The following is an 11,347-nucleotide window of genomic DNA, read 5'->3' as shown; positions in this document are numbered from 1 at the left end:
GGATGCATGTGACTATTGGCTGTCCTGTTGGAGATCACTGGTATAAAATGTGCGACGTTTCCACCATGGTGCCTTGATAAATGTCAGTATCTTCAGCACCAAATTTCACCTTGAGTAAATAAGTTCATATATAATATCTAAATGGGATTAGAATAATTAAGCAATATCATGCTTCATTGAACTTTTTAGAAGAAATGATGATAAAAATGCATTTCATCCACTTCCCCGTATCTGGAGAAGGAAATGGCAACCCACTCCAGTATTCTTGCCTGGAGAATTCCATGGACAGAGGAGCCTGGTGGGCTACAGTCCATGGGGTCGCAAAGAGTCGGACACAACTGAGTGACTAGCACTCCCCATATTTGGTAGAGCTTTGAATTGACAGTCAGTTAATGAAAGAAAGAACAGGTTCATTAAAGGGTAAAAGTTGCAAAGCTAAATAAGTCTGTGTTTTCTCTAAAAGCTGTGGTACTATTGCTTTCACACTCTGAATCTCTTTGAATCTGTATTTATTCTGACCTTGCTTGTAAGTGGGGGAGGAGGAATCAATTTAGCTGGTCTGAATTGCTTGCTACATAAGTTTCTCCTAACTTCTCTGTAACTCATCGCTTAGATTAAATGGATTGGCAGATGAGCAAATCATATATTTAATAGCTTATCCTTTCATTATAAAGCTGATAATGAAAGTAGATTCCCTGTTTCAGATTTACTCTGCGGTTCCTAAAGCTAAGGCATTAAGCTCTTTGTATATACTAGTCTTTTTGTATTTACTTTAGAGAGTGACAGAAGAAAAAACCATGATCTTATATTTATTTGAATTTTGGTATCACTTAACCTCTTGATATCTATCTTTTCCTTGTATGTTATGTGAGAATGAATTGTGAAATCATAGAAATATATAATCGGACTCTGTTTTACAGACTTAGAACTAGTTCTCTTTCAACTCTTGGTTTACTATATTATCAAAATCACCTTTCCCACTTTGTTTGCTAGTCGGCAGCAGGAAATAGAAGAAAAACTCATCGAGGAAGAAACAGCACGAAGAGTGGAAGAGCTGGTGGCCAAACGGGTCGAGGAAGAATTGGAGAAACGGAAGGATGAGATTGAGCGAGAAGTTCTCCGAAGGGTGGAGGAAGCCAAGCGCATCATGGAAAAGCAGTTGCTCGAAGAACTCGAGCGACAGAGACAAGCTGAGCTTGCAGCACAAAAAGCCAGAGAGGTAACGCTCGGTCGTTTGGAAAGTAGAGACAGTCCATGGCAAAACTTTCAGTGTCGGGTGTGCCTCCTGCTCAGTTCAGAAAGAGATGGAATACAGACTCATTCCTTTCTCGTCTAAACTTAACATTGCTGTGCAAGTTAATTTTTTAGCCTATTCAGATGTGCTGACTGATACTTAAAAGTTATTTCCATAAAACTATCCAAGGATACTTTTTGATTGAATGGAACTGGCTTACATATTTGAGAAGTGTTTGAAACTTTTGCCATGGCTGCAGGACTTACATTCTTCTTTGGGAGGGTGAGGGGAGACAGGGAGTGGTAAAGGAGAAGGTTAATAATCCACCTGTGGTTATGTGTTCTTTTCTGTTCATCACTCTTACTGCCTAGACTGTGAGAGGCTTTTTGCCTTCAGTCAGATTAAAAAGAGCAGGGCCTAACGTTGAGTGACAGCACCTGCTTTTGATAAATAGGTTTTCTTGCTCTTCTTTTTTTCCTCCTTTTATTCCTTGCCCCCTACCCCAAATCCTGCTTCAACACAATGGACTAATTCTAGCATTCTGATCATAAGGCCCTCCATTTTCCTAATGTGTTTCAAGGATCTTTTTAGGAAAAATGTCCAGATTATTCATCCACTTTTTTAGTATCTACTAACAACTCCTTTTTTCCTCTAGAGAGTTATGAAGGAACAGGTTGTCCTTGTCTGGAGTCAAGCTAAACACACGATTTGTTTTATCAGCAGCTGGAGCAGAAGTTGAAAATGTCTTTCTGTGAGACAGTAATTTGCTACTGAAGCTTTATGGCTTGTTTGCACTGATTACTCCAGGATCCTAAAACTTGCTGAAAGTCACTGAAACACTCGAGGCAAATTACTTTACAGCACTGAGTGTTCCTCAACATGGTTGCATAATAACTGAATTCCAATGATAGAAAATAGAACCCGTAGTTCTATTTTGTTGGACTTCAATGTTTTACTCAAAATAATGTGATTCATTGTCATTTTTAATCTTGGCATTATTGTGGACAAGTTGACCTTACGTTAAATCTCTGTTTTCCAGTAAGCTTAGTTTTTCAAATGCATTCTCCCTCGTGCTGTCTTTAACTAGATATACATGTCTATATTTAGTGGATGTCACAGCCTCTGCAATTGAGTATATGAAATTTTGATTAGTGTCTTTCATGACGAAGATACTTTTGGAGTAATGGTGCTGTCTTGTAGCGAGTTATTAATCATAGGAAGATTTTTTTCTCTTCGTTTGCTTTTTGTTTCATATTAACAAAATTTTTTTTTTACACGGACACAACCCTCTTGACAGTCTTCCCAAATATTAAAAATCATTTGAATATGTATGCTGTGATCTCAACACTGCCCAAACCATCAAGCAGTCTTCATATAGTTTGCATTATAAAATCTCATTAAATTCTCCAAGAAAAAATAAATTACAGAATTTTATTTCCTGACCATGCACCCCCTGGATTCCTGATTTTCAGTTCAGATTGTAGATGACAAGATAAGCTGCCTTTAGAAATTGTCAACAATTCTGAATGTTAAGTCCATTTTCCCCATGGAAGAAGCCCTTAGTTCCATGAAGTATGGATTACCATTTGTATTTTTCACTAACAGTAAATGTATTTTTCTTATTAATTGTTTGCCTTAGGAATGATGAATTACATTTTTTGTTCCTTCTTACCATAAACATCTGCATTCCTCAGCTCAGCCTTCCTTGTATGTTGTTTCTTTATAAATGGTTGAGCTGCTGATGCAGGTTTTGCCAAGCTAACAGTACAAATCATTTTAAAGAGGAAGCTGGCGCGTATGGCAGCCGAGGAGCACACTCTGCAGGACACTGGACAAGACAGTAAATATTCAACTTTTAATGCTGATTAAAGGAGTATAGGTAAAGAATACGTAGGTATACATAATTGGTGAGACAAATATTCACTTTATTTATCTTTTATATATTATTTTTTAATTTGGTAAATACTATCCAGTTTTGTAGTTGTCCTTGTTGATTTGTGTGATGTTAAAGTATTAGTAGTAACTGCCAGGAAACTGTCATTAGGGAGGGTGTAGTCGGTTGCTGTTTGGACTGGGAGGGATGATTGAAATTTAGTGCTAGAGACAAATGTTAGTGGCTGCACAGTTTATCATTTGTCAGACAGAAGGTAGCTATACAGCTGCCCTGTTAAGTCAGATCAAAAAAGTTCAGAGGAAGATTAGTAAGTATTTTATCAATTAAAAAAAAAAAAACATTTTATCTTTCTAACATCTTAACATGTCCTCCCCTTTAGGAGGAAGAACGTGCAAAACGTGAAGAGCTAGAGCGAATACTAGAAGAGAATAACCGAAAAATTGCAGAAGCACAAGCCAAACTGGTATGTATAAAGCATATATGAAAAATAGTCCAAAGTTCTCAGAACTGTTTTAAGGAATTTGAGGCAGGAGTAGGAATAGTTCACTAGATTTTAGCTACTATCTTTAGAGGAATCTCTTTGGGGCAAGCCAGAAATTCTGGTTAATCTGGAGAAAATTCCAGAATTCACAGTGGTTTAGAACAGATTTTCTAGGGAAAATTGAACTGTCCCTAATTTTTTTCTATCCTAACCTCATTCACATTTCTTCTCTACCTACAACACAAAAGCAAAAGTCTGAAGGTATTTACACGCACTAATATGCAATATTTCACTTGGCATAAGTTGCTGTTATCAATTACTAGACAGAATAAGTATATAGTATTTGATAAAGTGTACCCGGTTAGTAAGTGTTCTGTGTTTTTCAAGTTTATAATCTAACAAGGAATAGAGACTTAAATAATTGCATTATGAAATAGGCATATGAAAGGAGATACAATTTTTACATTTCATTCAAGTCAGCATAAGAATACCAAAGTAGATTTTTTAATAGAAAAGCTAATGCACATCACTTCTGTTTTACTTTCCCATTCTGTGTTTTAGTACTCCAGTTTTTTTTGTTTGTAGCATATACTAGCATTTAAAAGTAGATCAAGTTTTTGTTGTAGTAGGATTTTCCCGTTTAAAAGTGTGAATATATTTTGAAGCATACTCAGTATGATGAAAAAGAAAGCTAGAATTAAAGGAGTATAGATATAAATAAAAACAAAAAAGGATAGTCAGACACTATAAGGGAAAACTTTCTTATACAGATGGCACATAGGAACTCTACTTCAAAGTAAGAATATAAATCAAGGATGGAAGGACATGAACATAACGATGAATGAGCATTAGTGGTGGTTCCTGCCCAGGAATGAAAACATGGCCCAAGAGGGACTTTTGATTGTAGACAGGATTTGCCTAGTTAGAAATGGTTGTGAATAATATAGCCACAGGAAAACATTTGCTACTAAGTTATGCTGTAGACTGTGGGGGAAGCAAGATGTAGATTTCATTTAAGTGGTTTAGAAAAAAACAAATTCTGTGACTGTGTTTATAAAGGCACAGAAAAAGATCTGGGAGTGTCTAAGCAATTTGAGTTTGGGCAAACTCCAAGAGATAGTGAAGGACAAGGAAGCCTGGCATGCTGCAGTTCATGGGGTTGAAGAGTGGGACAAGCACTTAGAGGTGGATCCTTATGGCCAGGTAGGGGTGAGGGAAGACCGCAACTACTTGTTTATAATGCGTAAGACTGTGACAGTGAAACCACCAGCAGTTGGTCCTAGAGCATGATCTTTTACAAGATAATGTACCCCACGTAAGAGCCAAACTCAAAATACTCTAACCAACTTACCGAGCTTGACATAAGGACTCTTACTTAATATCACTGTCCTGGTTAAAGTGAAAGCCACAGGGAAAGGGGAAGACTCACTTCTGCTTTACCAAGGAAAAGACATTAAAATTTGCTTGGGTAGAAAAGACACCATGAATGTGAAGTGGATGAGAAGTTATAGTAAGGTGTATCACTGTATGCTGATGAACAAGTATGTGATAATTTTTTTTTTTTTTAAATAATTCCACATAAGGAAATCTCAGTACAAATAGTGTAAGTTGGAAGTGTGCCTCTTAAATTTAGTTTTGCAAGTTGAGCTTTGAATGGTACATGGAGTCTGGTTTGTAAGGCATGAATATTTGCAGAAGACAGGAGCAGTGTAGTTTAGGTTGAAACACTGAAGCAAAATTACCCAGCAGGTGAGGTGGTATTCCTTTTAGAACATGGTGTAAGAGATTGGATAGTAAAGGGGTTTGGGTTGTGGATGGCCTGAAACGCTGGATGGTGACTCTTGAAGTAGGTATATGCTGCCGAAGTCCTGATCCCTCCTGACCTGGGCTGTCTGGGTGCCTAGGGACAGCTCAGGGTCCGGTGTTCCTCTAGGAGTGTTTACCCACATGAGCCATAAATTCAGAGTCTTCTGTTTGTCATTACTGGGAAAGGATGAGCAAACATAGTCTGGAGCAGCTTCTCAAGTGGTAGTAAAACTGGCCAGATTTTATTTTTGTCTTCTAATCCTGGTTTGCCTCAGACCCCTACTTTTGCAAAACAACAGTTAAGATGCATTATTAAAAAAATGAGGTGAGAGTGCTGTAGAAGTTGCTGAAATGCTTACTGGCTTCTCTCTTGTGGGTCAGTGAGTTTGCGCGGTCCTGGGTCCCTGGACCATACTCAGACCAGTGCTGCTCCAGGGCAGCATTAACAGATTGTGCCGTGACACTACTGTTAACCGCCTATTGCCAGTGAAACTTGGGTGGGAAGAAAGGTATCGTACAGGGAAAGAAGCTTGAATTTCAGGAAAGTTGGTAAGAATTTGGACACAATTAGTTCATTTGTTTCTTGGGTTCAGTAAAGTTGAAAGTATAAGTTACTGTTCATGTTGGAAAAGATTAATTTTTGTTTATTCTCTTGGTGAACATTTCCTTGCAGGGAAATTAGAGTATCCTTTGTGTAGGAAGAGGCAGAATGTATATTTTATAAAACATTGAGTTTCTTTAATTTTTGTTTTCTCTCCTCTTCCTCTGAATTTTGAGTACAGTTCTTTAATCTTCATACATATTTACTAAGAAATAGGCTTACTTGGTGGCTCAGTTTTAAGGAACTTGCCTGCTAACGCAGGAGACACAGGTTCAATCCCTGGGTCAGGAAGATCCCCTGGAGAAGGAAATGGGAACCCACTCAGTATTCTTGCCTGGGAAATCCCAGGGCTAGAGGAGGCTGGCAGGCTACAGTCCATGGGGTCACAACGAGTCAGGCATTACTAGGGAATTCTACATGGAATATATTGAAAATCTTGTTAAAATGATAGATATAATGTATAAAGAGCAATATGGAGATAAAAAAAGAGTCAAGTCTCTTAAAAACTTTAATGTATTAATTGTGGAGACAAGGACAGTTCCAAGAAAAGTCAACTAATAATATGGAACTGCCTGGTAAGGAGTATGAATTATGTGAGACAACTGACATAATTGCCCTGAGAACCTTCCTGGAAGAGAGACCCCGGATGTGGACCCTGATGGACAGTTAGAATGAGGACAAGAGTGTGAGGAAACGAAGTGTAGAGCAAAGGCCTGTAGGGAAGTAGAATTGGAGAAAGCTCTTTGGGGGATCTCTTGGAATAATGGGAAGAGCAGTAGCAGTTGTGGTAGTAAAAGCACTTTGTGCGTAGCAAGCTGTGTGATAAGTGTTGGGAGAGTAGGTGTAATGGGTTCCATAAAACCCCTTCTTAGTAGGGAAACAAAGAAATGGCCCTCTCTCTGCTCTTTCTCTGACACGACGTGCCACATTTGAAGGTCTTTTCCTCCTGTCAGTGCCCAGTGCTGCTGGCAGGGATGTGGTCACAGGGACCCTTTGTGCAGAGCGCTGTCCTGAGAATGGAAATGGGCATGACCATTTTCAGTTCAGATCAGTTGCTCAGTCCTTTCCAACTCTTTGCAACCTCATGGACTGTATCCCACCAGGCTCCTCTGTCCATGGGCTTCTCCAGGCAAGAATACTGGAATGGGTTGTCATTTCCTTCCCCAGGGATCTTGCCAACCCAGGGATCAAACCTATGTAATACAGGGAAAGTAGCTAAATACAAAACTTACATATATACTTTGATTTTCCTATTTTGAAATGGACATTTGCACATTTAATAGAAAAATATGCCAAAGTGCTGAGAATAGATCTAATTGGTAGGCTTGTAAGTGATTTTATACTTTTCTCCAGTGTCTACATTTTGTCCAAGAAATACATGTCACCATTGTGATCATGTAAGAGTAACTAGTAAAGAAAGTAAACTTAAGCCACACTTAGACTAACTTTTTAGTAGGTCCTCGTGACAAAACTACAGAGATTGATCCCAGTAATGTCTATAGATAAGGAACACATTAGCTAAGCGCTGGGCTCTCATATGTGATAATCGTGTTAAGTGGTCTAGACCAAGAGTAACTTTTGCTTATTTCGATTCCACATTATCAAGATACTTTATTTTATCTGTTCATAAGGAGACAAAATATTAACTGACATACATACTTGATTTATAAAATCAAATGAAAATTAACCAGAATGTGAATTGACTTGGCTTGGCTTTTTGGCAGATTGGGTTCAGTTCTTGGGTTAGTATTGGCAGTGCACAACTATCATCAAATATTTGCAAGGCTGTTAGCACGATGAGATGGAGAATTTTAATTTTCTTCAGTGTTAAAATAATACTTAAAAACTGTGTGAAAGTCTTCTTCTTTGCACTGTTTTTTAGTGATATGTCTGGGAAGAGCCCAGATACTATTGTGAAATGTATATGAATCTTATTCAGAAAGGGAAACAAACTAAATGAAGGTGATAGGTGTTGGCATGGAATAAAATGTTCTAGGAGGTTATGTCAGTAGGAAAAATGACCCTCAGGTGGTTCCCTAAAATTGTAGATCTATCGTATATTTCCTCTCTTTAATGTTGAAATAGTTTTCTCCTTTTCCCCTTATCGGAAAGGGAGATTTCCCATGTTCATTGTGCTGCATGACTGTTGGTATCTCACCAGTTTGAGAGATTTAAAAAATAGTACCATTGTTTACTATATATGAAATGTATCCATATTCTTAAATCGGATCTTACTTTGCAGTTAGGAGAGGCTGTAAAACAGAGTTTTTAGAAAGGTGCAGGAAAGCGCTTTTTTAAAGTATGTGTGTGTATGTATTGAATATAGTTACTCTCAGTGTTTCAGGTGCCCAGCAGGGTGCTTCAGGTACACATGTACAGATATATTAGTTTTGAAATTATTTCCATCACAGGTTATTATAAGATATTGACTATCTTTCTCTATGCTATACAGTAATAAACCTTTGTTGCTTGTTGCATATCTATTTTTTAATTAGAAATCTAGCATTCCATTCATACCAAGACAAGTGGAATCACAGTGTCATAATTTTTTAGGCAAAAAGTCAAAAAGTTTTCTAAAATATATATTATGTGTACTATGTATGTATACAAAAACTTTTTAACTATACTTGATAAAGCCTTGAAAAAGAACACCAAAAAGAGAGATGGAGAAATTGGAGAACAAACTAAATGAAATGGGAGTGCTGAATATGAAATAGAAAAATAGAAACAAACTAGATAAAAGTAAAAGGTCATCATATAGTCCAGTTGTTTAAACGTGACTGCTCATTAGAAACATATCTGGGGCTCTGGAGAAAAGGCAATTCCTGAGCATTTGTATTTTTCAAAAAAATTTCAAGATAATTCTGATATACATGTGGATTTTAAAAAATGTTTACAGGTTTTTCTATTAGATTCTAGTTGTGATGATACAGAGTTCTGTTATTTTTCTGTTGACCAATCATGATACAGTGGTATTGAGTAATAGTTACATAATCACAATAGTAAAAATGTTTTATCAGTTTTCACAATCAGTACCAGACACCCCCCCCCCCCAAATAAAGATAATTACAATTACAAGCCACAATAGGAACATGTTTAACTTAACAATATAAAATAATCACATACAATTTGGGGTGTTAGGCAGAGTGATGTGGTAAGTGGAAGTGTGTGCATACACATGTCTTCATCCCCTCAGTCAGTCAGTGTCTTTTGGTTGGTGCATTTAATATGTTTACATTTAACATAGTTATTGATATTTGTGATCCTGTTACCATTTTCTTAATTGTTTTGGGTTTATTTTCTGTGTGTCTTTTCCTTTGTGTTTCCTTCCTGGAGAAGTTCCTTTAGCATTCGTTGTAAAGCTGGTTTGGTGATGCTGAATTCTCTCAAGCAAAAGCTTGTCTGGAAAGCTTTCAATTTCTCCATCAAATCTGAACAAGAGTCATGCAGGATTGAGTGTTCTTGGTTGTAGGTTTTTCCCTTTCATCACTTTAAGTACATCATGCCATTCCCTTCTGTCTTACAGAGTTTCTGTTGAGAAATCAGCTGATAGCCTGATGGGAGTTCCCTTGTATGTTATTTCTCATTTTTCCCTTGTTGCTTTTAATATTTTATCTCTGTCTTTTAATTTTTGTCCATTTGATTACTGTGTGTCTCAGTGTGAGACACCTTGAGTTTATCTTTCCTGGGACTCTGTGCTTCTTGGACTTGGTTGAATTTCCTTTCCCATGTTCCGGAAATTTTTAGCCATTATCTCTTCAAATATTTTCTTAAGTCCTTTCTCTCTCCCATCTCCTTCTTGGGACCCTTGTAATGCAAATGTTGGTGCATTAAATTATCCTCAGGTTGTCCCAGAGGTCTCTTCGGCCATCTTCATTTCTTTCATTCTTTTTTCTGTATTCTGTTCTGCAACAGTGATTTCCACCATTCTGTCCTCCATTTATCCGTTCTGCCTCAATTATTCTGCTGTTAATTCTTTCTGGTGTATTATTCATCTCTATTTGTTCTTTAGTTCTTGTAGGTCTTTGGTAAATGTTTCTTGCATCTTCGCAATCTTTGCCTCCATTCTTTTTCTGTGATCCTGGATCATCTTCACTATCATCATTCTGAATTCTTTTTCTAGAAGGTTGCCTATCTCCACTTCATTAGTTGTTTTTCTGGGATTTTATCTTTTCCCTTCATCTGGGACATAACTTTCTGCTCTGTCATCATGATTAACTTTCTGTAATATGGTTTTTGTTTTAGCCGCTGTGAGACTGTGCTTCTTGCTGCTTCTGTCTGCCTTCTGATGGAGGAAGCTAAGGGGCTTGTGTAAGCTTCCTGATGGGAGGAATGGGTGGTGGGAAAAACTGGGTCTTGCTCTGGTGGGCAGGGCCTTGCCCAGTAAAGCTTTAATTTGATTATCTGCTGCTGGGGCGGTGGGGTGTCACACTCTGTCCCTGGTAGTTGTTTGACCTGAGCTGACCCAACCCTGGGGTCTCCAGGGCTCTATGGTAGGGTTAATGGCAGACTCCCAGGGGGGTTACACTACAGGGGACCCTCCAGTGCCCCTGCCCCTGTGGTGAGCCCCTGGCGACCCACGCCTCCACAGGAGGCCCTCCAACAGTAGCAGGTAGCTTTGGTTCAGTCTCGTGTGGGGTCACTGTTCCTCTTCTCTAGGTCTTGGTGTGTGCAAAGTTTTGTTTGTGCTCTCCAAGACTGGAGTCTCTGTTTCCCACAGTCTCCTGGGAGACCTATGATCAAATCCTGTTGACGCTCAAGGCCAGATTCCCTGGGGATTCCCAGTCCCTTTGTTGGATCCCAGGCTGGGAACCCTGATGTGGGGTTCAGAACCTTCACAACAGTGGGAGATCGTCTTGGGTATTATTGGTCTCCAGTCTGTGTATCATCCACCTGGCAAGTATGGGGTTTGATTTTATGGTGATTGCACCCCTCCTACCATCTGACTGCGGCGTCTTTGTCTTTGGACGTGGGGGGTCTTTTTTTGGTGGGCTCCAGTGTCCTCTTGATGGTTGTTGGACAGCTAGTTAAAGTTTTGTTGCTCTCGCAGATGAGTGCACGTCCTTTTACTCTGCCATCTTGAACCAAAAGCACTTTTTAATGTTTGTATAGTAGACTGAAAAATACCTCCAGCCGCCTAAAAAAAGATAACCATGTTCTAATCCCCAAAACTTAGGAATGTTATCTTATATGACAGATGAAGAGTTTTACAGATATAAGTTCAGGGTCTTGAGGTGGAAAGTCTATCCTGGTTTATTACTGTGCCCTGAATGCCTTCAGGCATTCACCAACTCATCACTGACTCCATGGACTTGAGTTTGAGTAAACTGG

At 38.6% G+C, this 11,347-nt stretch overlaps 1 protein-coding gene across 3 annotated transcripts in view; it reads left to right on the top strand.

Annotated features, from left to right (window-relative positions):
* Nucleotides 1-11,347, top strand: part of ARGLU1 (arginine and glutamate rich 1) — a 28,825-nt gene that overhangs the window by 10,324 nt on the left and 7,154 nt on the right. The window contains exons 2-3 of one of the 3 annotated variants that reach the window (XR_009691317.1): nt 994-3,074; nt 3,508-3,590. Coding sequence is in view for 2 of the 3 variants with exons in the window: in XM_061133426.1 (XP_060989409.1) it covers nt 994-1,219; nt 3,017-3,103 (313 nt within the window). In the remaining variant the exon portion in view is untranslated. Of the gene's footprint in view, nt 1-993; nt 3,592-11,347 lie in introns of those variants that run through there. The other 2 variants (XM_061133425.1, XM_061133426.1) reach the window with 2 other exon arrangements.

The sequence above is a fragment of the Dama dama genome, chromosome 30 (assembly GCF_033118175.1).
Source record: "Dama dama isolate Ldn47 chromosome 30, ASM3311817v1, whole genome shotgun sequence".
Taxonomy (NCBI): Eukaryota; Metazoa; Chordata; class Mammalia; order Artiodactyla; family Cervidae; genus Dama; species Dama dama.
Note: the sequence above shows the minus strand (reverse complement) of the source record. Positions and strands in the feature narration are given on the sequence as shown.